The sequence below is a fragment of the Diabrotica virgifera genome, chromosome 1 (assembly GCF_917563875.1).
Source record: "Diabrotica virgifera virgifera chromosome 1, PGI_DIABVI_V3a".
Classification (NCBI taxonomy): Eukaryota; Metazoa; Arthropoda; class Insecta; order Coleoptera; family Chrysomelidae; genus Diabrotica; species Diabrotica virgifera.
In genome coordinates, this window is record NC_065443.1 from 314,002,342 (window position 1) to 314,029,623 (window position 27,282).

At 33.8% G+C, this 27,282-nt stretch overlaps 1 protein-coding gene across 1 annotated transcript; it reads right to left on the bottom strand.

Annotated features, from left to right (window-relative positions):
* On the bottom strand, positions 1-27,282 carry LOC126886359 (probable methylmalonate-semialdehyde dehydrogenase [acylating], mitochondrial). Its single transcript, XM_050653245.1, has 7 exons — positions 27,164-27,282; positions 12,081-12,444; positions 8,552-8,832; positions 5,520-5,694; positions 5,080-5,327; positions 2,349-2,621; positions 1-661 (listed from the first exon to the last, which is right to left on the bottom strand). The coding sequence occupies exons 1-7, from the start codon at positions 27,176-27,178 to the stop codon at positions 464-466; spliced, it is 1,554 nt and encodes a 517-aa protein (XP_050509202.1). The 5' UTR covers positions 27,179-27,282; the 3' UTR covers positions 1-463.

A 27,282-nucleotide genomic window follows, 5' to 3' on the forward strand; every position in this document is an offset into this window, starting at 1 on the left:
CAATTTTTAAGTAACTTTATTTAAAACAATACAAAATAACATTTGCAGCGCTTTTATCGTTAAAACACGAAAGTTTGGTGACTCAGACATCACTCTGACATACACAACTTACGTAAATGCAAATTATTATATGGCTTCAAAAGAAATTTATAAAAAATAGGTTTACATCATATTTACAGTCGTAGGACATTTGAAGAACAGACAATCAGACAATTACATGATACGAAAAGTAATACTTTTAATTTACAACTAAAATGTATTTTCAGAAATTATCAAATTTACAAAGGTACGTATTTAAAAAAAAATTGAGCAATCAATATATACCAGAATTACCTAATGTAACGTAACTTATTCCAGCTACCATTATTGGTGACAATATTTTCGAGACCATGTTACCATACCTTTATAAATCGGATGAATTATTTTGGACCTAACAGCTAAAAAATATCATATTTGGTCTTGTTTAGTTCTGGACAGGCATGTTGACTGATGGTCTAGAGTCTACTTGTCCTTTTCTCCATAAAGAAGTAACAGTCTTTGTCTGAGTGTAGAAGTTTAATCCTTGTTTGCCGTAGAAGTGAAGATCTCCGTGGAAACTGCCTCTGGATCCGGTGAAACTGAACATCGGCAGTGGAACTGGTATGGGCACGTTCACTCCAACCTAAAAATGAAGAAAAACAATTAAGAAGACAGACAATTCAGATGAAACAAGGTGTAGTAAAAAACACGTGAAGAGTTTTGTCAGTTCCTCCATCGGGCACGTCCCCAGTCTCCGACCTAGCCGGAGAGTAGTGAGGAAATCATATACTCCCCGCGAACCAAGAACCAAAAACTGAGTAAGGGAACAAACCCTGCTAATTCTGGCCCTCCAGTAGGGGTTTTGCTATGGGCAAGAAACCTATACATGAAAAAAGGCGCTATGAATTTTATACTATTGCCTCAGAATAGGAAGGAAACACGTAGCAGACCTAAGCATCGAAAATAAGGATATTGTATCTAGGTAATTAGAACGTACCAAGCTGGTACAAACCAGGAATCGCGATATAAAACAGCTACAGAAATACAAGGGTGCAACAGCTTATTCAGGAAATGCGGTGGAAAGGCTGGGGTAGCCTGCAGATGGAATTGGCTTTTTAGTCGGGAGAAGAAAAAAGACATAAATATAAATGTGGTTTCGACGCAAATTGAAAATGGAAGTCAGCCATAGTATAATTCAAGCCAATAAACAAACGCATGACTATTTAAGACCGAAAGAAAAGTGGGAAAATCTAATTCAATATTAGTGAACATACAGCTGTTAGAAGTAGCTCAGCAGTACATCAGAGTTTCAAATCGAAACCATAGACCCGTTTCACAAGGTGATCCACTTTCCCCCTTGTTATTCAACATCGCTTTAGAGCAGGCAGTTAGGAAAGCACAATCAGAATTAACAAATGGCTTCACCATGAAATCACGTTAGGAAATAGAGCATTTTACTCCATAGCAATGCTATGGAGTAAAATTGCTTTAAATCAAAATTGCTCTCAAAGACAGCTAGAAAAAAAGTATAGAAATCTATAATTCGCCCCATAATAACGGATGGAAGTGAGAAGTGGTCACTGAACCAGCGCAAAACAACAAAATTATTAGTTTTAGAAAGGAAGATTCTCTGGACGATCTTTAGGCCTTGTAGAGACGGGAACACAGGAAAATGGAGACGAAGACACAACTAGGAAGTCAAGTACTCTATAGATATGAAAAAAGTACGATACATCAAGGCAAATTGTATAATATGGGCAGGACATATAGTAAGAGCGAATGATTAAAGACTACTAAATACAACTTTCTGGAAAAAACCCGATGGCAGGTCAGTTTGTTGCCCAAGAAAAATATGGAAGGGTGAAGTTGTAGAGGCAAGAAAAAAGAAGATGAAGATGTAAAAAATATGTGCAATAACATTACTAGATCAGTACTGTAGATCTGTATTTACAATTAAAATATACAGGAGAGGGAAAGTTAAATAATAATGAACCACCTCATATATTTTCGTAAACGGATAGAGAAAAGAATAGGGCTAATGAACAATAATCTCTATGATATTCGCAATTGGTGGAGTATTCACTCGGGAGTGACCACGATTACACAGTAATTACTCAATCAACGTACAACCTGTCAAATCTAGTAATTAAAAGAAAAATAGTCACAAAGAGAGGCGCAGGAATAAGAACATCGTGATTCAAAATCGTAAGTAAAAAGTCGGCACAAACTACCAACAGTTTTAGAGCTGCTAGCTGAGTCTACTAGTCCAAGATGAAAATAATCTATTGAAAGCAAACTCAAAATTACCCTAATAAGAGTAACTATCTTACCTGTCCAACATCCGTTTCATGTACGAACTGTCTGGCATGGTTCCCGTTGGTTGTCATAATGGCAGTTCCGTTTCCGTATGGATTGGCATTAATGATTTTGATAGCATCGTCCAGAGTGTCTGCAGACATAACGCAAAGAACAGGTCCAAATAGTTCTTCTTTGTAACATACTTGGTTAGTTTGGACGTCGGTCAAGATTGTTGGACCTACGAAGTTGCCGTTTGGATATTTCTCTACTTTGATGTTTCTTCCGTCCAATGCACATTTGGCTCCCTAAAAATTTATTGAACAAAAATGACATTACGTACTGATATAAACTAACAACAATTATTAAAATATAGGATAGACCCAAACAGTTAAAACATAATTATCACCGTTGATTAAAATATTAATATCAATCAACGTTATCACACAACATATATTGCAAATCGTGTATTCACCGAAAGTGATGCGTTTATATGCGCAATCCACTATTTCGTCAATCATTTATCTCATAATTTGCCTTTTTACTGCAGAAGAAACTGTCATGATGATATTTTTGCAGAATTGGCTATTATCAATGCAGTTTGAATTTTTTTTATTTCTCTTTCTCGACCCCCCCCCCCCACCCACCCAATGCTCTCTCTGTACATTCACAACTTTTTGTGGGCCCTCCTTATCTGTACGATTTGTCTCCATATACTTTGGTCCATCCCCATCATATTTCTCTCTAATTTTATATTCTCATGATATTTAAATCTTTTGGTATGTTATTCTTCTATATCCGTTTGATCAGGATTTTCTGCACATGTTTTGCCTACCTGAGTCTCTGGGCTTTTACCTCGTTCATTATACTTGGGTAGCCATAATATATGCTTTCCAATTATTCATTTGCGCTATCAAGTATAGGACCCTGTATTTTTCTCAATATTTTGCGTTCAAAATATCTTAGTTGATTTTATTTTATGATGGTCTAGGTTTCTAAACCTTACGCTATAACGAGACAAATCACTGTACTAGATATCCGGATCTTCGATATTGTATATAACATCGTTGATTTCAAAATAGTTTCTGTCCTTGTGGGATCGGTACTCACCGGAGGGACCGCAGACGTTCGGATAAAATTAGCGTCTCTTTGCAAAGACAATGACGTCGACTTTGCAAAGTAACAAGACACTTACTCAATACACATTACTCCCCTGAGTTAGTGATAAGTTATGGTCTAAAAAATCATTATGAAATTGACTGGCCAGTTGGTTGTGAAATTAGTGCCAATAAAACACAAAACGCACACACACAGTATTATGTATCTTCAAATAATGAAATTATTTCTCACATTCAAAATTGTATGTGTCCCTAGTTATATTTGACTCTATTCTGCGTCTGTTTGCTCTGCGATTTTGTGGTTGTACTCAATAAGAAAGAAATTTTTAGTATGTAAAGATTGCGAGGGACACGTCGGAGAGAATACCAACTAGTGACAGGAGAGGTGTGGGAGAGAGATGTGATAACTTTCATGAGAAAATTGGATTGCATCAGAGCTCAGTGCTTAGTCCTTATTATTCTCATTGGTATTACCTTAAATAGGAAAAATTACAGGGCAAACGTTACGTGATGCTTAATGCACTGATAATGTAGTGTTAGTAGGACTGACTGAAAGGGGGTTAGAACAAAAACTGGAACAGTCGACATAAGCACGATTTCTATGCTCTGTATGTATTCTTTATAATACATATTGAGTCCTATCGTATATATGCAATTACATGTTATACATTAAACCAGAAATGTATAAAAAAAAAGAATGTGTGTACTTTGTACGCACGTAAGAAGTTATACTTCTATTATATGATTTCAACGATATCAATATACTTTAAACAGTTTCTCTACTACTTTCCAAAATTTTTTATTAAAACAATACCAAAAATAAAAAAATAAAAGAATAAAACAAACACAAACACATTGAAAAATGCCACAAATGATTTCTGAACAATAATTGTTGCCAAAAATTTTAATTAAATACGTATTTTCTGAAAAAAATTATATAATAATATACTTACAATCATAAAATCTATAAAAAAAATAAAAAAATGATATAACATGCATTGGGCTTGAACCTACTTCCCTTGTATCCCGCCGTACGAGAGTCGATTCGATTTCAAACTGCACCACCTTCGCGTGTACGTCATGTGGGAATATACACAAACTGAACAACTTTTTGACATTTTGTTTATATGAATTTATATTAGTTGGATTTTTGTCAAATTAAAATACAACAATATATAAGTATGAAAACGATACATTAGATGAAAATTTGTAGAAAGTTTGTTCGTAATCAGATTATGTAAATTAAAGCATTGCCTACTAGGGGTATAGCATAGCAAGTACTAGGTAAATACATTATTTTTTTTACATTTTTCAAATAGGTATGAAGATAATTTTTTATTGAAATACAACTGAAACATTTAAAATTTCGTACCTGTGGCTTTTCAAAACTATTTAAAAAGTCACTATAATTATAAATTTGATTTTATTTCTGTCCTCACAACAATAAAAACTAATATACTATACAACATTTTTGTTTACCGATAACCTCCATATTGAACAATTATTGACAGATCATTTCAACACCCAATCAAAGCCCGTATAAAGACTAATAGCAAACTGTCGGTGTGCGCATGCGCGCAGATCAATATAAATTCATCCTCAATCTCAATCGCGCCTAAAGAAGTATAACTTCAAAAATAACACTAACCTGTTCAATGCCTTGGGCTACCAATCGCAAGATTCTTTCTTTAGCTTGAGGGCTGATGACAGGTCCAACATCAGTTCCTGGTTCATGTCCAGCATTTACTTTTAGTTGTTTAGCTTTAGCAACTAGGTCGGGGATCCATTGTTGAGCTTCTCCGACCATAATTACTACGCTGAGAGCCATACACCTTTGGCCAGCTGCTCCGAATGCTGCTCCGATGATTTGGTCCAATGCAGATTCTTTGTGAGCATCTAAACAATACATAAGGTGAGATATGTAGTTTTACTTCTTGTTTATACGTATCAAGAGCCAAAACATTGAAAATTTACAGACTATAAAAGACTATAAACAATGTCCTACTACTTTTCTCACAGTAAATGTGCATAATATTGATTCTGTCCACTGAAAAATGCTATATTGACACATTAATCACCGTATATTACCTGGCAGAATAACAGCATGATTTTTGGCACCCATGTTTGACTGGACCCTCTTTCCATTGGCAGTTCCTCTTGAATAAATATACTTTCCAGCTACATCAGATCCGACAAAACTGATCGCTTTGATATCTTTGTTATCGCAAATAAAGTCTACCGCTTGATGAGCTCCATGAATGACCTAAAAATAATATTGAATTCAAGAAAATATACTGTATAATTAAATTTTTTCATAACACTGTTGAACTTGACTGTTGTTACATAGGTATGGGATGGAAACCACGACGATTAACAAAAAAGATTAAGATAGCCTTCTGAAATTTGGAAGAAAAATAATGTGAACGATAATGGGCCACAATCTAACAAAAGAGGGAAAAATAAGAATGAAGACAAATACCGAAATTGAAGAAGAATTAATGGGAGAAAATATAGTCAGTTACATAAAATCTCTTCGCTTAAAATGGATAGGACATATACAGAGACGCCCACACTCAGACATTTTTTTTTGGTCCTTAGGAGCTATGCCCATTTAGCCAGCAACATGTCCTAAACTAAAAACTAACTAATCTTAAAGGCACCGAAATTATAACGAACCCAAAAAATACGACCAAGGATAGGAAACGGAAATAAAAACTTTTCACACCGATCAGGGTGACTAACTACAGAGTAGGTAGACCACGGAGGCAAGGGATATTATAACCAGGAAAAAAACAAAGGTTACTCAAAGCTAATCCTAAGCTAAAGTTTAAATTTACAAGACTTGAGGTACTCAGATATGCTGAAAAGGATAACTAACCAAATACCATTATGGCCCAGGTGTAGAGGAAGGCCTAGAAGAAGATTGCTGGATGATGTAGATGAATATATTAAGAACAATGAATACTAAAGACTCGAAAGTTCAGTACAAGGACAGGAAGAAATGGAAAAGGGTCACGACAGCAGCAAAAGCATACACATCAGGTCAAGGTATAAATGTCAAAGAACACTAATCCACCTCACCCACGAATAGGATTTTGAACGTCATGGCATTAGCTAGAATACCTAGGGATTGTAACGTTTAATGAATGGAATGTGGAATGAATGAAATTTTATAACAAAAAAAGTCTCTGCATTGAAATAGACACTGTAAAAGTGGTTGCCCCAATTGGCTTTTACAGCAGATTCAAAATGTCCGTGAACTAAAAATGGTTTTCGTACTGCCATCTAGTACAAGAATTGAGAAATGTAGTGTTTTATCTTATACCCTATTCATTACAAGAAGAGGCATACAATTTTGTTATAAAGTTGAAAACTGTTTTTGTAGGTTAGTCTTATTGCGTCTCGTTAATAATGAAGATAAGGGGTCATCCATAAACTACGTCGTTGAGAAGAGGGAGGGGGCTTGCTTATTACGACGGAGTACGACAGGGGGAGGGAAGGTGTGAGTGCCCATTCGACGTCGTTTAATATATTGGTATATTTAAATTTGTCGCTATTGTGTCTATAAAAATAATTTTTTACTAGCTTCTACCAGCATTAAATCAGAAATTCATATAAAAACGAATAGTTTTTGATATGAAATTGAAAATAAAACAAAACGTTTACGAATAAATATACCTTTGTTAAAATTAAAAAGAATAATTCTATTATAGATACTTTTATCGCATACTTTTCATTTCGTTTTTATCAGTCACGGCGTTAAAACAATATTAGTTAGCACTTTTGTACAGGACAACAAACAATAAGACATTGTTCTTTGGGTTTAAACAATCGCTTCTATATACAGAACAACGTCTGGAAACAAAAAATATTAAATTGTTAGTTCATTTATGTGCTGCATAATGTGTGTGAAACAACAGTTCTGAAAGAACGAATAGAAATAAAATATTGTTTTCTATTTAGTTAGTAAGTCGTATTTATACTTTAGAAGAAATGGCATCGAAATCAAAACAAAATAAATATAAAGATTTATATGATGCAGTTAAGAAAGCATACCCCGCAAAATCTTGGTCCAATGCTATTTAAATGCATTCATTTTTTTCGAAAACTAAGAAAATTAATAAAGATTTTTGAAAAAATTTAAACGCAGATTGAAAGACTGCATTATTGCCGAGGGCCAAAAGTTCCTGAAAACATCTATGCTTTTTCTCATGAGGATCTTTCAGTGCGTCACAGTTTTTCGATTTCTTTCTAACGCATTAAATTGCATGTGACAGAAAAAAACGCACATCGGTGATTACATTTCGTCGGTGACATTTATAACATTTATTCTAGTAGTCAATAGATGGCGCTATAATCGACAAAAAAATATTTACGAATTATATAATATATCTACGAATATATACAAATAAAAAAAACGAAGACTATACAAATAAAAGAAAATACCATTTTATAAAAATGCAATAAACACAATTGATTTGATTTTATGCCAAATTGCAAATAAAATGTGACAACTGTCAGATTTAACTAAAATGTCATGTCACTAAAATGTATATTATCACTGACTTACCTTTTTTCTATCATTTGTGACGCACTGAAAAATGCTCATGAAAAGAAGCATATAATGTTTATTTTAATAAGTTACAGGGGTGAAAAAAAAAGAGAAAATTTTGTCTGATTTTTCATTTCAAATATTTCATTCAAAAGAAACCTTTTGTTTATTCTACGGGACTTTCAACCCTCGGCAATAATGTAATCTTTTATTCTGCGTTCAAATTTTTCAAATATATTTATTAGTTTTCTCAGGATTAGAAAAAAATTAATGCATTTAAATAGCATTGGACCAAGATTTTACGCTTACCCCCTCATATTTGATGAAAAAAAAAAACAGAAATATTGATTCTTTTTAAATCAATGAAAGGGGGGTCGTGAGTTGCAACGACGACGTCGACATGGGGGGGGGGGGTCGTCTCTAAACGACGGAGGGGGGGTATTAAAAAGTTCAAATTTTTTACGACGTAGTTTATGGATGCTCCCTAAAGCCCTACACATTGCTAAACCAATATTTTGTTTGTATAAAAATCATAGAAGAGGCTAATAATCAAAGCTAAATTACTTACATTAACTACACCTGGTGGACATCCAACTTCGTTAAGAAGCTCTGCTATTAACATAGTCGCACCAGGATCCCTTTCTGAGGGCTTCATAATCATGGTATTTCCGGTAATCAGAGCTAACGGTATCATCCAGAGAGGCACCATAGCGGGGAAATTGAAAGGACATATACCTGCTGTTACTCCCAGTGGCAGTTTATAAGATACTACGTCCATATCCTTGGAGATGTTCTGGAGAGATTCACCTTGGAGGAGAGTTCCGGCGGCACAGGCGTGTTCGATGACCTCTAAAATAATAAAAGATGTTATACGCCAGATAAAATATAATGCTTGAAGCTCATCTTGTTATTATCTTAATAAGATCACTATACTCCATCCCACCTTGACTTTACAGTATAAGGAACATAGGCAATGCAGTCCTTATGAGAGTTTTTAGCGCAGTGATGCCAATTTTATCAAAAAGAATTTGTAATCGAACATTAGAGAGATTAAATTAAAATTATTTAAAAAGGCTATCTACAATTTTAGGATTCATTTGCGTTTAAGTTTATCTGATATACTATAGTTATTACGTACATATATGAATCCTAAAATTGTAGATCGCCTTTCTAACACAGTTTTAATTTAATCTCTCTAAGGTTCGATTACAAATTATTTTTGATAAAATCAGCATCACCGAGCTAAAAACTCTCATAAGGACTGCATTGCCTATGTTACTATGTTGACTGCAAAGTCAAGGTGGGTCGGACTTTAGATACAATAATTAACCCATTAACCGCCAAGCAAAGAAATACTGCAATAATATGTAATATATTTGATTAATTAGAGTAAAATAAACTTAAACATTCGTAAAAAATTTTTTTTACACTTTGATAATGGCAGGTGTCACAACAACAAAATGGTTCGTTTTCGAACCTTTGGCGGAAATGAGATATAAAAATTGAAATACACAATTTTATTTGTTGTGAAAAGTCTTAAAACATTTAGAGTCTAAATGGGCCTGGAAGTTTTCATAAACAAAAATAATATGGTTAGAACATTGCCTACACATTCTTCAGCTTCTTTGTCAAAAACGAAGTCGAACGGCCCTCTGTCCTTTTTAGAAATTATTTTAGATATTTCAAGTTTACACTTTCCAATCCTGTATCTTGCACTGTGCCAGTTGCATAAATTCGACAAATCGACATATTGTCTACTGTCTACAACACTACACAAACTCCCTTATGGAGCCCCCCGCCCCCCCCACTCTAGATTATAACAAAACTGAATACCAGAATACCCGTCTTTCTAAAGGTACGTATCCACTATGTTCGTAATATTGGACCACCGAGGCACTGCCGCACGGTCGGTCGTTGGCGCATTGTTGCACGGTCCGGGAGCGCCAACCATCCACTATGTTCACGAACCTCTTGCACTCCGCGCTCCCTGCAACTGCTCCAATCGATACGGTATGCGTTCCTCTACATATAAACCGACACCAATTGGAACGCCGAGGCGGAGCGCGCACTGTTGCACGGTCCGGGAGTGCCTACCATTCACTATGTTTACAAACCTCTTGCGCTCCGCGCTCCCTGCAACTGCTCCCATCTACATGCATGCGCTCCTCTACATATAAACCGCCACCTATTGGACCGTTGAGGCGGAGCGCACACTGTTGCATGGTCCGAGAGCGCCAACCATCCACTATGTTCACGAACTTCTTGCGCTCCCTGCTCCAATCGATACGGTATGCGCTCCCTTACATATAAACCGCCCCAGATTGGAGCGCCGAGGCAGATTGCGCACAATTGCACAGCCCGGGAGCGCCAAACGTGTCCACTATGTGGAGCAGTTGCAGGAGCTCGGAGTGCAAGCATAGTGGATACGTGTTTTTACACATAATAAAGAAATATCCCAACAAATTACTGCCTGTGCATCACCTTGAACTTATTCCTGATCAGACAGGATTATATGTCGACTTCCGCCAATGGTTCGTTATCGAACCATTATTTTCAAACACGAGATTTGATGACTCAGAAATTATTTTTTTTGTATTTTTATAACAATTGGTGTACAAATAGGTTAAAAAAATAATGTTTTAATTTATTTGACCACAAAAGTGTTATGCCGATAAAACTACTACAGTAAAAATAAAGTTGCGTCGAAGGATTGAAAATGTCGGACATTTAGAAAATATTTTTGTGATGAAAGCATGAGTTTCTAAATTAAACAAAATTAAATTTAGTTGCACTTATATCTTCTGGTTGCTTAAAAAATAGAAAGATTTAAAAAAAATTAACGAATTGCCAAAAAAAAATTCTACAAAAAAATGGTGCGTTTTCGCACCTTTGGCGCTAAATGGGTTAATCTCACACCGAAATAAATAGTTTTCGAATGGGATTAATTCCAGAAGAGGCTCACAGATATTTGAGTAAGAAAAACTACATTATTAGGGTTCTTCTTCTTTTTACGGTGCCTGTCTCTTCCGGATGTTGGCGATCATCATGGCTATTCTAACTTTGCTTGCTGCTATTCGGAATAGTCCAGTTGTAGATATATTGAACCAGTTTCTCAGGTTCTGAAGCCAAGATATTCTTCTTTCCACTGATCCTCCCTTTCCAAATACCTTGTTCTAATGAATGAGTTGCAACAAGTCATATCTCTCTTCATTCCTTATAACATGGCCAAGAAATTCTAGTTTACGGTCTTTGATTGTGTTAATAATCTCGCATTTCTTACCCATTCTTCGTAGGACCTAAACATTAGTCGCTCAGTCCACCTATGAAATTCTTAAAATGCGTCTATAACACCACATCTCGAATACCTCTAGTTTTCTTGGAGAAGCTTTGGAAAGTGTCCATGCCTCTACTCCGTATAATATAGTAGAAAATAAATGTGGTAAATCGTGACTTATGAAACGATACTTCATCATTACAAACGCTCATGTCGCTTTTTCCATGCGTTGTTCTATTTCAGTAGAGTGGTCCCATTCGCTGTTTATGTTGGTACCAAGGTATGTTTGCTGTCCAACCTGTCAATTGGTTATTGGTTAACCAAAAGCCGTGTAGGTACCTACTTAATATTTTGCGCTTACTGACTACCATGTACTTTGTTTTTTATTGAGATCAAGTCCATATTCTCTGTTTATATGCGCGATATTATTTTTTACAAACCATCTAAGCTATCTGCAAAAACTACTGTGTCGTCGACATATCTAATACTGTTTAGACGCACTCCGTTGACTAATACGTCTTCCTGTAAACCTCCCAGCGATTGCTCGAAGATATGTTTAGAGTTACATGTTAAATAAGGGGGATATAATGCATCCTTGTTTTACTCATCTATCTATGGAGATTGCCTCTGTCAATTGGTCATCCACTTTTATGTTGGAAGTTTGGATGTAATATAAATTAATATGATTCTCAAGTCTCTATCATATAATCCCGCTTTTTTCAAGATGGTTATGAGCTTATCATGTTTTACTCTATAAAGACTTTTTGTAGTCGACAAAATAAATATATACGTCACAAGGTTAACATTATTAAAAGTTACTTACGCAATCCTCTTATAACATCACCCTCAGCATCTACCAACGTCTTTCCTTGTTCCAAAGTGATGTTCTGGGCAATTTTTTTGAGGTCCCTTCTGAGGACAGCTTGGAGTTTTAACATCAATTGTTGCCTGGTTAAAACTGATGTTTGACTCCAACTCTTGAAGGCATTTTTCGACGATTCTACCGCAGCTTCCATTTCGCTAGCTGTGCTCTTGGGAACTTTGGTGACCACGTTATTGGTGGCTGGGTCGTGTAGGTCGATCCATTCCGTGGTTTTTGAGTCTACGAATTTTCCGTCGAGGAATAATTTTGTGGTGGGAGCTACGTTGGAATAGCTTCTTCGTAGAAGGGTAGCTACAGGTGATACCTGTAAACAAGTAAGTTAAGCTTTAGGATTTATCAAAACAACTTTTCTTTATGATTTCTTAAAAACACACTATGTAACATTAATCAGACATTACGCAGACGATGCAATATTGACAGCCCAAAATAGAGATACCCTTCAAAGATTAGTTGACAGATTTAATACAAGAGCAAAAGAATTTAACATGACGATTGCAACTCAAAGTAGTATAGTAATTAGTGTTGGAAAATTCTCGAACATGAAAAATCAGAGAATATTCTCGATATGGAGAATTTTCTGAGAATGAACCCTATGACGCACTTACGGATATTGTTGAAGATGAAATAGGGTATTAAAAATCATAAAATTACATACAAAATTATGACACTAAACAACAGTGTTCTTTATATATAAACAAAATACAAAAACAACAAAGAACACAAAATTTATTTGATAAAAAAATGAAAGTTTCTTCTTAACAACAAATAATGCAAGTAATGGACGTGGTGATTTAATCAGAAAAACATGAGGCCTCAGATTCAGAATCTATTTCTATCATTAGCTCATCCTGGGCATCTACATTCTGCATTTCAATGTACTGATGAGAAGTTGTGGAATTTTATTTTTCACGAGTCGTCAGCTCAGTCATGGATGGGTCGGTGCCGCCCAAAATTCCGACAGCCAAAATCCCGACAGCCAAAATCCCGATGGCCAAAACACCGACACGCCAGACTCTCGACACGCCAGAATCTCGACACGCCAGAATCCCGACACGCCAGAATCCCGACACGCCAGAATCCCGACATGCAACAATCCTCGCATAAGTAAAAATTCCGACTTTTATTTTTTTTTCCGATTTTTATTTGTGCTTCTCTATAGCAGAATTGGTCTGCTATGGCCATAAAAACCCTGAATTTTGTCGACCCATCGATTATTACCGCCATAAAAATATCAAAAAACATGTTATTTTTCAATAGTAAAAATTAGTGAAAACTGAGGCAATAAATCACGAATCCATAGATAAAAGGGTTAGGTTACAAAAAAACAGTTATTCTTTACCTCGTTCCAGTAAGAGCAGCATGACACGTTCATTTACATAGGCGGTTCTGTGGGAGTTGAATTTTCTGATTATTTATAGTGAATTTTTAATTATACATATTCTGTGATTATAAATAAATATAAACACAATGTGTAAATTATAAATACAATGGACGAACAACCGAATTGTTCTAAGAGCAGCACTGCATTTTCAGATTTAGACAGCGATTAATATTTTCTATTAGTTTAGTAAGTTTGTAGTGCTAAGTGTTTGTAAAATAGGAAGTGGTTGAATGCTCAATTATATTAAATTTACGGAAATAAAAGGCAGATATCGAGCACTGAGTTTTATTAAATCTTACCTAAGTATACTTTCGCTCCTAGAGCATTTTCAGGGGCATTTCGTTAAACAAGGAAGGTATCCTCGAATGTTATTAACATTAGTTTGAATTATGGTGGCATCTTATAACATATACATAGGTACTTAACATACACTAGACTAGAGGAAGAACAGATAAAAATTTATTGCCGGTACTTCAATATGCAGAAGTACCCAAGTACCGGCAATCAATTTTTATCTGTTTGTCCTTCGTCTAGTGTATGTTAAGTATATGTTATATGTTAAGTTAAGTTCCCACCATAATTCAGACAAATGTTACAATATATTAATTTATTTACATGTTTAACTTACTGACGTTTCGATCTCTACTACAGAGACTGCTTTCAAAGTTAAAAAAAAAATAGAAGATAAATAACATAAGAATATATAAATATATAATAAACAAATAAAATAAATATTACTATCATTTATATAATGAAATTAGTCTATCCACCATCACAGAAAAAACCCAGTACATTCTGCTCTATCACATAGGTATACAGGCAAGATATCAACAAAAATAGCCAGATACATAAAAAAGAAAGGAATAACACCAGCTTTCAGAACTAATAACAACTTAGGCAAATACATTAAGAACCATAAGAGCAGAAAGAGAAAGCAATTACAGAGTGGTGTTTACAAACTGGCATGTGGTGACTGTCTAAAAACTTACATTGGTCAAACTGGCAGAACCTTTGACAAACGAATAGCAGAACACAAAAGAGCTTTCAACAATAGAAAAACACATACTTATACATACGCACTTCACCTTCTAGATCTTAATCGTTCATTTAATGAACAGTGTCAAATTCTTCATACTCAAAATAAAGGCCTGATAAGCTATCTAGATATATTAGAATCTATGGAAATTAATAAAATGAAAAATACAGATATAATTCTGAATGACCAACTTGAGACAAATAGCCCCCCACTCCTCAACCTATTCAGTTAGACTTTAAAATGCAAACACATCGTAAAATAAATTACTTGAGAAAGGCACTCTGCTGAAACAGCTATAGTTACATAGTTTAAAAATAAATTTTGTGGAAGTAACGAAAACAAAAGTTGTCAGTGTTTTATTGTTAGATATCATTTATATCTTTGAAAACGGTCTTTGGATATAATAGAGATCGAAACGCCAGTAAAAACCTGTAAATAAAAATATATTGTGACCAATTTTAACAAATAATATTTAAAAAATATAATATAATTAACGTTGAAATAAAACTGAGTGTACGCCACTGGATCTTCATGCGTCTTTCCGCGCTTCACCACCTTTAAAGGATGATATCACTTTCCCAATATTCGTAACTAAAGCATAGTATTCTGCCTATTCATTTTTTCTGGGCGTTCTAATTTTTTGATTCTATTGTTTCTGACCTTCCTTAGATATTCTGATACATAGCTAAACTAATTTATTTCTTGTTTTCTTATATTTATTTAATGAAATTGTTGCTATTTTCATATTGTACTTCTGAGGCGATGTTTTGAATCTTTGTACCATTCGCTCGTATCTTCGTTATTTGAGATCAGGATTGCGTCCTATGCATAACGAATGATTTTTGTTTTCTGGTTAGCTTGTATCCGTGTCATGTGTTTATAATTTCCTCTGTCCACTAATAAGTGAAAGAATAAAGGATTTAAGCAATAGTTAGAGATATATATGCACTAACCTTAGTAACTAGATACTGCTTAAAAACATGTTTAATTTATTTAATACTTGTAGTATAATAACAACTGCCTAGTAATTACATATTATTGAACATAAAATTTGCTATCTAAGTAATACTTGCTTGCAGAGGTGTAATCAGGATGATCCTAAAGGGGGGGAGTTACATCTACTTGATGGTCTCTGGGGGGTATGGAAAAGTAATAAGGGTATAGAGCTCAAAGTACATCCAAATGGGGGGGGGAGGTTATAACCCCCAACCGCCCCCCCCCCCTAGTTACGCCTATGCTTGCTTGTGCTTTAATTTATTACTTAACTGTTAGATAAAGAAGATATCTACATATTTTTTATGTAGATATTTATTAAATTTGGTAATTTGTACTTAACTGATAAGAAGGATTATAAATAAAATTTACAAATCCAAGATATTTTTGTGATGTTGTTGATGCGATTTACGTCATATATATTGTAATTGCTGTTTATTGACCTTCAAAATGAACCAATAGCAGTCCTTATCAACAAGAGTTACTAGATTAATAGGTAAATATATGCTTAAACATAAAGTTCATAGTAATTATATTTACTCATATGTGCTGCTTAAGTATTCAATCGTCCTAGTTGGTTATTTATTAGGTATTTGCCTCTTCTATCATCTAATTCTGCTCCAAGTATAAACAAAATAATAGATGAATGATCCAAGGCACATAGCACCTCGAGATATAAAAACGGAGATAGGAAGAAATACGAAAACTGCAGGGGAATTAGGATGATATCATGTATGTGAAGGTTATATGGAAAATACTGAAAGAGAAACTGAGAAAATCTTGTAGACCAGTAAGGATCTGTTTTTAGGTGGATGTGAGAGGTGGCATTCAGATTTTTGCGGATAAAGTTAGGTGATAACTTCGTTAATATTAATTGATTTATACTCCTTCTCAAATATGCCCGGAACATTAATAAAAAAAATAAATTATTTAAAAATTTCAAAAAATTTCGTTTTTTTTCTACTTTTTTTGCTTATAACTTAAAAACTACTCATTTCAAAACAAAGTCCTGTAGGAATAAAACAAAGATAATTAAATTTTCTATCAGATGCGATTGGTCAAAAATGTCTTAATTTATCACCCTTGCTTAAAAATAGCAATAAATATAAAATAAGGGGGCAAAACAAGCCTGTCCTTATTCAATGATTTTCCATCACTTAGGTTACACTTGGAACCTTCCTAATTCGCTTAGAAAATTTTTGTAATGTGCTAAAACCGTACACCAAATTTCATTAAAATTGACTTACTAGATTTTGCATAATAATTTTGCAATCTAAACTTTTTTAAAAAATTAAAATTTTTTAAAATCTTGCACAACAAAAACTAGAACATACAAAGATTTGTCAATTTTTTTACATATAAAGAAGTACTCCACCTATCTAATGCACTTTACAGAATTGAAATCGGATTATTTAAGCAGCCTCAGCAATGTTTTAAATTTATAAACAATTTTTTGGCTTATAAACAAATTAGTGCTGTGGCCAGGAGGGGGTGCTACGGGCTCCTTTATTTAGATGGACTTACCCAAGTTTTTTATGTATTTTGACCCGTAGAACACGAATTTTTTGGGTAACAGTTGATCCGGATCTCGATAAGATTGTTATAAACAAAGAACTTGAGGAATTACATAAAATCGATTTTTCGCAAAATAAAACATTTCTTGGGTAATTCTAAGCAAAAAATGTTCTTACAAGTTTTTTCGTAGGATGCATAGTTTTCGAGATAAACGCGGTGGACTTTCAAAAAATCGAGAAATTGCAATTTTTGAACGCGAATAACGTTTGATTAAAAAATAAAATAGCAATTCTGCTGACAGCATTTGAAAGTTTAAGTCAAATTATACCGGTTTTAATTATTTGCATTGCTAAAAATTAATTTTTTTATTATTTAACAAAGCTATTTGTTTATAAGCCAAAAAATTGTTTATAAATTTAAAACATTGCTGGGGCCCCTTAAATAATCCGATTTTAATTCTGTAAAGTGTATTAGATAGATAGAGCACCTCTTTATACGTATATAAATTTGCCAACTTCTAAATGGTCTACTTTTTGTTCAGAAAGATTTTAAAAAATTTGAACTTTTTTAAAAACATTTAGATTGCAAATTTATTATGCAAAATTTATTAGGTCGATTTTAATGAAATTTGGTACACGATTTAAGTATGTTACAAAGAATTTCCTAAGCGAATTACTAAGGTTCTAAGTGCCACCAAAATGGTTAAAAAATATTGAATAACAAGAGACTTATTTTGCCCCCTTATTTTGTATTTATTGCTATATTGCAGAAAAGGTAATACCTTAAGACATTTTTTACCAGTCGTATATCATACAAAATTCAATTATCTTTATTTTATTTCTCTACGACTTTGTTCCAAAACGAATCGTTTTAAAGTTATAAGCAAAGAAAGCAGAAAAAAATCGATGTTTTTCGAAATATTTAAATATTTAAATTTTTTTATTAATGTTCCGGGCATATTTGAGAAGGAGCATAAGTCAATTATTATTACTGAAGGTGTCACCTAACTTTATCTGCAAAAATCCGAATGCCACCTCTCACATCCAAAAATAGACGTTTTCTCGCAGATCCTTACTGGTCTATTGGTAATTAAATAAAAACAGAGATGAACAGGTTAGGTATATTTACGACAGGAAGGTCCTGCGTAGACCACATTGATCCATCAATTAATTGAGAAAATAATGGAAAACATAGACTGGTATAGATAACGCTCACTGATTTAAAACGGGGGTGTGACACAGTTTCCAGAAAACAACTACGCAAAAGGATGAAAAAAATTGTGATAACTCAGAAGATAATAGAAACCGTAAAAACCCTATACAACCACCAACAACAGGATGAGTTAAAATCGACAATAAATACTCGAAAGAAATTGAGACCAGAAAAAGTTTATTACAGTAATTACATTTATTTGAATTATAGTACTCCCTATAATAATTAATCAAAATAAAATTCATTAACATTTTCTTTATATTATAATTACATGAGTATATTATAATCTTTAGAGTGGTACTAACTAATTCCATTACTGATAATTTTTATTCCATTTTTTCCACATTGTTGTGTAAAATAAAATATGATTTTAACATGTTTAATTTGAATTTCAAATAACTCTAAAAATAGCTCAATGTAAAGGTCACGATAAAAAAAGTGTAATAATGTTATCATCGTTTACCTTTTAATAGGTCAACTATTATAATTATTGTGCTTGGCTTGGATACAATGGTTTTAAACAATATGAATTTTAATAAGGATTTTTTGTCCCACTATTTTTCCTCGCCTTACCATATGCATTGTTTGAAGGTCTCATTGAGTCCTACAAATACGTTAATTTCTTCCTGAAAAACCGGTCAAAAGCCGGAAAAAAATGGGAATGATGTCTTTGGAGCTCAAAATAACCCTTTAAAACTTTTTTTCTTAAGGTGTCGTGTCTAGTCTAGTCAAGTGAAATGTTTAGATAATCAGGATTAAACTATTCTGTTTTTAGCTGCATTGCGAAGCATTCCATAGCTGTGGATTCCTGTCCATTGGAGAATATTCCATCTTTTTACGTTCTAGATCTCTCTTACCCTCTATCTTTTCTTCCAGTACCAGTTACTGAAAAATGTATTGTTCTCCTTCTAATATGTGCCCCAAGTATGCAGTTTTCTTACTTTTTACATAACCAAAAAGTTCCCTATCCTGGAAGCCCGCTCTTCTAATTCTGTTCATGATATTCTAAGCATTCGGCGCAGGCACCACATTTCAAAGGCTTCAAGTTTGTTAATGGGGCTCGCCTTTAATGTCCTCGATTCCATTTCGTACAAAAGAACAGGCCCAACGTAACACTTTAGCATCTTGTATCGCAGCTCATTACGAAGCCTCAAAAAACATTTCTGGCTTGCCTACTCTTCTGTATTTTTCTTTTGAGCAGACAACCCAAGTATTTAAACTGCCTGACTTGTTTGATTTCTTCTCCAGCGACATAGAACTTTGCGTTTGGGTAATTATTCCTATATACAGGGTGTTTCATTGAGAAACGGAAATACTCTAATGGTGAATAGAGGTCACCAAGGCCGTTCTATGTATACTAAATTTTTTGCTCTACCGATTTTTATATCCGAGTTACAGGGTGTTTTATCGATTTTGCTCATTTCTTTCCAAAGCCATCACTTTAGAACCACCCTGCATATTTTTTTAATATTCGGTACACATATGTCTCACTCAAAACCCAAACGACCCACATACTAATCACAAGAAAAATCCAGGTCCGGATTAACAAAAAATTATAAAGTAATTGTGACCTTAAAACAACACCCTGTATATTGAAATTTTGAAAATCTGTTTGCATATTAGAAAAGAGCACAAAAACTAAGTCTAATGGTTCGCTTCAATTTTTCGGCCAGAAAATTTTTTGACTTTAATTTTGAAATTATATTGAATTTTTTAAGAACTCAACATTAAAAAGCAGGTATTATTAACTTATAATTATAAATTATTAAAGTTATTGAATAAATACTTATTTTAAAATGAATCAATACTTATTTACCACATTGAAAAGACCCAATTATTAATCACAAGAAAAATCCAGGTCCGGATTAACAAAAAAAAAACATAAAGTAATTGTGACCTAGAAACAACACCCTGTATATTGACATTTTCGAAATTGGTTTACACATTTGAAAAGACCACAAAAATCCGAGTTTATCGGTTCACTTTGATTTTTTGTGCAAAAATTTATTAACTTTAATTTTGAAATTAAATTAATATATTCACATTTTTAAGAACCCTGAAATTAAAAGCAGGTTTTTAAAGAACTTTTAATAATAAATCAATCAAGTTAATGAATAAATACTAATTTTAAAAATAATCAGTAGTTATTATTTAATGCGATAGAGAAGGACTCACTTACTAATCACAAGAAAAATCCAGGTCCGTATTAACAACAAAATACAAAGTAATTGTGACCTTGAAAAAACACCCTGTATATTGAAATGTTTAAAATACGTTTGCACACCTGAAGAGAGCACGAAAAACTAAGTTTAACGTCCCGCTTTAATTTTTTGTGCAGACAATTTAATGACATTACTTTTGAAACTATATCGAAATTTTTATTATGAGTTCCCAGAGTTCTTAAAAATTTCGACATAATTTCAAAATTAAATTCATTAAATTGTCCGGCCAAAAAATTGAAGCGAACGATTAAACTCAGTTTTTTGTGCTCTTTTCATATCTATGTGCAAACGGATTTTGAAAATTTCAATATACAGGGTGTTGTTTCAAGGTTACAATTACATACTTTATATTGTTTTGTTAATCAGGACCTGGATTTTTGTTGTGATTTGTAAGTGGATCGTTCGAATGTCGTAAATAAGTATTAATTATTTTTAAAATGGGTATTTATTTAATACCTTTAGTAATTTATTGTTAAAAGTGCTTTAAAAATCTGCTTTTTAATTCAGTGTTCTTAAAAGCGACAATATATTTAATTTTAAAATTAAAGTCATTCAATTTCCTTCACAAAAAATTAAAGCAAACCGATAAACTCAGATTTTTGTGGTCTTTTCAAATGTGCAAACAAATTTTGAAATTTTTAATATACAGGGTATTGTTTCAAGATCACAATTACTTTATGTCTTTTTGTTAATCCGGACCTGGATTTTTCTTGTCCTTAGTAATTGGGTCGTTCCAAGGTGGTAAATGAATATTGATTAATTTTAAAATGAGTATTTATTCAATAGCTTTAATAATTTATAATTAAAAGGTAATAATACCTGCTTTGTAATGTCGGAGTTCTTAAAAAATTCAATATAATTTCAAAATTAAAGTCATAAAATTGTCTGGCCGAAAAATGGAAGAGAACGATTAGACTTAGTTTTTTTGTACTCTTTTCAAATATGCAAACATATTTTCAGAATTTCAATATACAGGGTGTTGCTTTAAGGTCACAATTACTTTATAATTTTTTGTTAATCCGGACCTGGATTTTTCTTGTGATAAGTATGTCGGTCGTTTGGGTTTTGGACGAGACACATGTATACCAAATACCAAAAAAATATACAGGGTGGTTCTAAAGTTATGGCTTAGGAAAGAAATTGGCAAAATCGATAAAACACCCTGTAACTCGGTTATAAAAGTCGGTAGGGCAAAAACTGTAGTATACCTAGAACCGCCTCGGTCACCTCTATTCACAATTAAAGTATTTCCGTTTGCCAATGAAACACCCTGTATATTATCGGTTTACAACGTTCTCCTTCTTCCAAATACCCGTTCGCCATTCCTCTCTGTCCGCACATTGATCTACTTGCAGACCTCTTTCATCCATGGCTTTGTTTATTCCTGCCTGCCAACTTTTCCTCGGTCTACCTCATCTTCTTCTACCTTGCGGTCTCCAGTTTTGTACTTGTTTTGGGATTCTGTCTTTCTAATTATTGCTACCTATTAATAATTGTTTTTGTCATCACTTGAAAGGCATTGAAGATCTTCGATGATATCAGCCACTATCGCTGTGTCATCGGCGTCATCACCTGATGTTAATAAATATGCCGTTTTATTTAATATCCTTATTAGAGTCTGCCACTGTTCCGCGAAGGCTTTTCTACGTATAAGTTAAACAACGTTGGAGAAAGTATTCAACCTTGCCTTCTTCTTCTTCACGTGCCATCTCCGCGACGGAGGTTGGCAATCATCATGGCTATTCTGATCTTAGATGCTGCTGCTCTAAACAGTTCGGTTGATGGGCATCCGTACCATTCCCTCAAGTTACGCAACCACGAAATTCGTCTCCTTCCTACACTTCTCTTGCCCTGGATTTTCCCCTGTATAATCAACTGAAGTATGTTGTATCTCTCATTACGCATAACATGCCCCAGGTACTGCAGCTTTCGTGTCTTGATGGTTTACAATATTTCCAGTCTTTTGTTGACTCTTCTCATGACTTCGTTGTTTGTTGTATGCTCGGTCCATGATATCTTCAGGATTCTTCTATACACCCACAGTTCAAATGCTTCCAACTTTTTAGTAGTCGATGCGTTAAGAGTCCATGCTTCTATCCCGTAAAGCAGAGTCGAGAAAATGTAACACCTTGCCAGCCTAACTCTCAAGTCTAATTTCAGTTCTCTTGCACAAAGTACCTTTCTCATTTTATTGAAGTTTGTTCTTGCTTTCTCTATTCGAACTTTGATTTCTTTGGAGTAATCGTTTGTGTGATTAATTATTGTGTCAAGATAGTTATAGTTTTCTACTTGTTCTAAAGTTTTACCTTTAATTGTCAGGCTTTCATCATTATTTTGGCCTTGCCTTACTCCTTTTTAATTGAGAAATCTTCAATTTCGTTGAAATTTTGAAGACGTACTGTTGCTGTCTTTGGCGACAACCTCCGGAAATGGTACTCGAAGAACAATATGATGATTTCCTTATGTTTCTTCTGCAAATTACAATTTTACTACATTACACATTCTCTTTTTCGCGCTAGCACTTTTTTGTGTAAATTCTCAGTCTCAAGAAAATAAAGATTTTTTAAAAGAGAAACTAGAAATTTGAGTGGCCTTTGTACAATTTTTTTTCATTTAATATTCATTTAAGGGTAGCTAAACCACAAGAAGAAAACTGCGGTTTTGCTACACCGAATTTTCATTAAAAATTAGGCATATAGAATACAGATCAATAAAAATAATCAAATAAAATCCTATAGAAAACCCCGCAATGTGTAAACATGCAAAACAAATATAGCACGTCACAGTAACGAATTAATTAACTTTGTTTGCTTTGTTTCCTCATGGCCTGCATTGAAATTTCATGAAAATTTTAACCATCTTGCCAATCAATGGATATGTTAGCTCTTTTTCGTAAATGTCACAGTGATAACACTGTATAAAACGTATTACAATAATTAAAAAAGCGGGTTGATATTACTATAGTTTTAATGATAACAATACAGTGTAAGTGATCCTAACTCACATTTGAAAGGGTTCGATCTTACTCCTATCAATTTTCTTGAAAGTTCATGTTTCAGTTGCCTATGTAGCAATGGGAAAAATCAGGGCATTGGCCAATCATATTTTAATTAATTCAGCTGGTGCGGTTCGGGCCATTCCTAGTACACGCTTCATTTTTGCGGAGCATTCGCCATTGTTGGTTATCATGGAGCCAGAGTATACAAATCAGTCTACTACTTCGACATTTTTAATCTGTTTCGATCTTGTGCCTCTTGCATCCAATTCCTAATTCCTATGGACTATATACCTATATTCAATATTCCTATGTTTTAGATTGCCAGTCCAACGTGTTGGTGTACGACTTCTGCTTCCGAAGGCATCATCTTTTGTTTCCATTCCAATATCCGATTTGTCCATCGGTTCTTTGTCATTCGAACCACATAACCTGCTCAGTTCCACTTCAGTGTTGCTATTCTCTCTACAGCCGTTGATTGAAGTAATACATCAATCAACGCTACAGCGTCAGCCACTCTTGATCTTCGTCGTAGCTGGCGATTCGGAATCTTGTCTCGCGGTGAAACGCACAACATAGCCACGCTCCATCGCCCTTTGAGACAACGTATTATGCAATGCAAAATTCGAGGAAAGCGAAATGGGGGAAGACGAAGAATATCCTGGCTCAAGAACTTAAGGGAACGGTTTGAATGTAGTAGTGCAGAACCATTTAGAGCGGTAGTCAACAGGGTCCGCAGAGCCACGATGATTTACAACCTGTGAAAGAAGATGGAAATTGAAGAAGAATTTCATTGCACCTCGATACCTGTTATTTCCTAATAATATAAGGAGATAAGGAGATAACCAATAGGTAGGTATATGCATTCATTGTTTCGACACTAATTGCTATCAGAATTAGCGTTACCAGGTGTCCCGATTTGCGCGGGACGTCCCGATTTTCAGGGGTCTGGCGACGCGTACCGATTTGTACCTGATCGGGACACTAAATGTCCCGATTTTCACCCACGAAAACCTATTTCAGGAGGACTTGCAGTGAATTTTATAACTATGTTATAAAAACAAGGCACTCCTAAAAGCGGCAAAATCGAATGAAAAATATAATTTTAATCTATGATTTTTTTTGTAATTTCGTCTGATTATTATTATTATGTAGGATTAAAAATACAGATTATAGAAACACCTTGTAGTCCAGTAAATGAACGGGAAATACGGCGATACCGTGTAATTTTCAGGATCAACTCTGAATTGCATGAAAATTTGGACGGCTTGTGCCGTTGGTTGCTTTTACTCGGGGGGTGATAGTCACCCCTAGTTGGGGGGTGAAAAACCGCGCGTTTAAAATAAGTCCGGAGATGGATAAATTGACTAATTCTAAGCAATTTTAGTTCTATAGAATTTTACCTTAGTTAATACATTTCGAGTTATTTACGATTGAAAATGTTTATTTTTCGACACAAAAATCACGTTTTCAGGCGATTTTCAAAATAACTCAAAAAGTATTTGATCGAAAAAAATATTCTTAGCAAAAATGCAGCATAATATGAAAAAATGAAAAAAAAAAAAATGAACTCGTAAAGTGTATAGACCCAGTAAAAGCAAAGGTGTAGCTCATGAAAAATACCTTCTTATTCGTCAAATTCCAAATCAAATATTTCAACGTGAAATAACCAAGAAATGAAGCACTTTTCAAGGGAAACCCAATTAAAACTTTTTTAATAAAGCTTTATTTTTATGTTTTAAAAAAGTTTCTAGCATCAAAACTAAGCGAGTTATGCTCAAAATCAAGTTGACTCCTTTTCTTTGGTAAAAAATAGTGATAATATCCCCCTACTTAGCACCCCAAATTAAATTAATCATTACCGCTTTACAAACAATTTAATTTACTTATGTATTTTTAACATTGTTGAAAGGGCCTGAACGAGTCACTAATCACGAGTGTATGCAAAATATGAACAGCCATATTTTAACCAATTTTTGTCTTACAGAAAAACAAAATGAATCTATCATATTTATAAAAGCAAAACCCACCTACTTTTTACTCCTTGAGATTTTTAGTATCGCTAATACTTTTTAAGTAATTTTGAAAAAAGGGCATTTTCCAATACTTTAGGAAATTTTTTATTATAAAACCATTTTTTTTTCAAAACTAAGCACTCCCAACTGGTAAACCTTTCAGAACGTATAAACAATACCCATATAAAGTTAATGGTAAAGCGGTAAAGATTAATTTTATTTACGGTGCTAAATAGGGGAAGATTTTCACGACTTTTTTATCAAAAAAAGGGGCCAACTTTATTTTGAGCGTAACTTGCTTAGTTTTAATGCTGGAGACTTTTATATAAACCAAAATTAAAGATTGTTTTAAACACTTTAAAAAATTATAATAAGTTTTGTCCGAAAATTGCTTAATTTTTTGGTTATTTCAAGTTGAAAAATTCGATTTGGAATTTGACGAATAAGAATGTATTTTTGATGAGCTACAACTTTGATTTTACTGGTTTTATAGACTTTCTGAACATACAAATTTTTTTTGCTTTTTTAAAAGTTACATTTTTACTAAGAATATTTTTTCTATAAAATTACTCAAAAAGTACAGACTTAGTTTAAAAATTATATAGAACAAACGTTTTTTAGAGTTAGTCAGTTGATCTATTTTGGGACTTACTTGAAACGCGCGTTTTGTTGCCCCCGAGAAGGGTAACTGTGTCTGTCACCCCCCAAGTAAAAGCAACCAACGGTACAAGTTTAACTTTGAAGTAGACAGTAAGTAGAACCTAAAACCACATTTTCATGCAATTCGGAATTGACTCTGAAAATTACACTCCAAAACGGTCATTTACTGGGCTATTGTTGTTTATTTGTCCCGATCAACAACCCTAAATCCCGATTTGTTTTTGCTTATGTACCGATTAAAAACAAATCGGACCTGGCAACACTAATCAGAATGCTCTTTATCTCTTCTTTTCCTTCTCCTCAAACGCCGTATTTTGTTGCCGAAAGTTGTTTGAAATTTAAAAAATCTGGCAATACACTGGAGGTGAGTTTCTATTTTTTGTGCGTGCAGCCATTGATTAATAACTACACATTGATTAATAACTACACAGTGCAGCGTACAGTTGATAATTTTTACTTCTGAAATTCCGTATCTTATCTATATTTTTCAACGGCCGCGCCGGTACATGTTTCTTTAAAAATCATTTAAAATTTCGTATTCTACAACCCACATAGTTCTGTTTACACGGGTTCAGGAGATTTCAATGAAAATTATTAAAATCAAAATTTCGTTTTGTGCGATGCTTTGAAAAATTGATATAAAAATAACTACTAATAGTGAAGGACATTATATTACATCAAAAATCCAGTCGGTAAATCGTGAATTTTATTCCAATTCAACTTGTTAAAATAAATTGATGAACATTAAAAGACCATCAAAATAATAAGTTTTCCATTATAGACCCATTAGACACGATTAATAAGCCCTCTTCGACTCCACTTTGTCTTTGAATTACACAAGTAAGGGCTTTTTATCATTTATCTTCATGAACATATTGTACTAAAATTTGATTTTAAATCAAATAAAATTTCTGAAAGTTTATTTTTATCGAAGGACCTTGACTATTATACATTATATTTATATTTCTGATATTTACTATAAAAATTTACTCACTGTTGATTTTATCATCGTCAAACCGGCCTAATGAACACTCACAAACTCACAGTCACAAACAAAATGAATTGAATTGAATCGCATCAGCTGACAGTGGAGGGGACTGGAGAACCCGAACC

Excerpts from the sequence above, each read along its gene's own strand:
- LOC126886359 (XM_050653245.1), bottom strand. Across the intron at positions 5,695-8,551 it reads GTCCACCAGGTGTAGTTAAT|GTCATTCATGGAGCTCATCA; the intron begins GTAAGTAATTTA and ends TATTATTTTTAG. Across the intron at positions 5,328-5,519 it reads TCATGCTGTTATTCTGCCAG|ATGCTCACAAAGAATCTGCA; the intron begins GTAATATACGGT and ends TGTATTGTTTAG.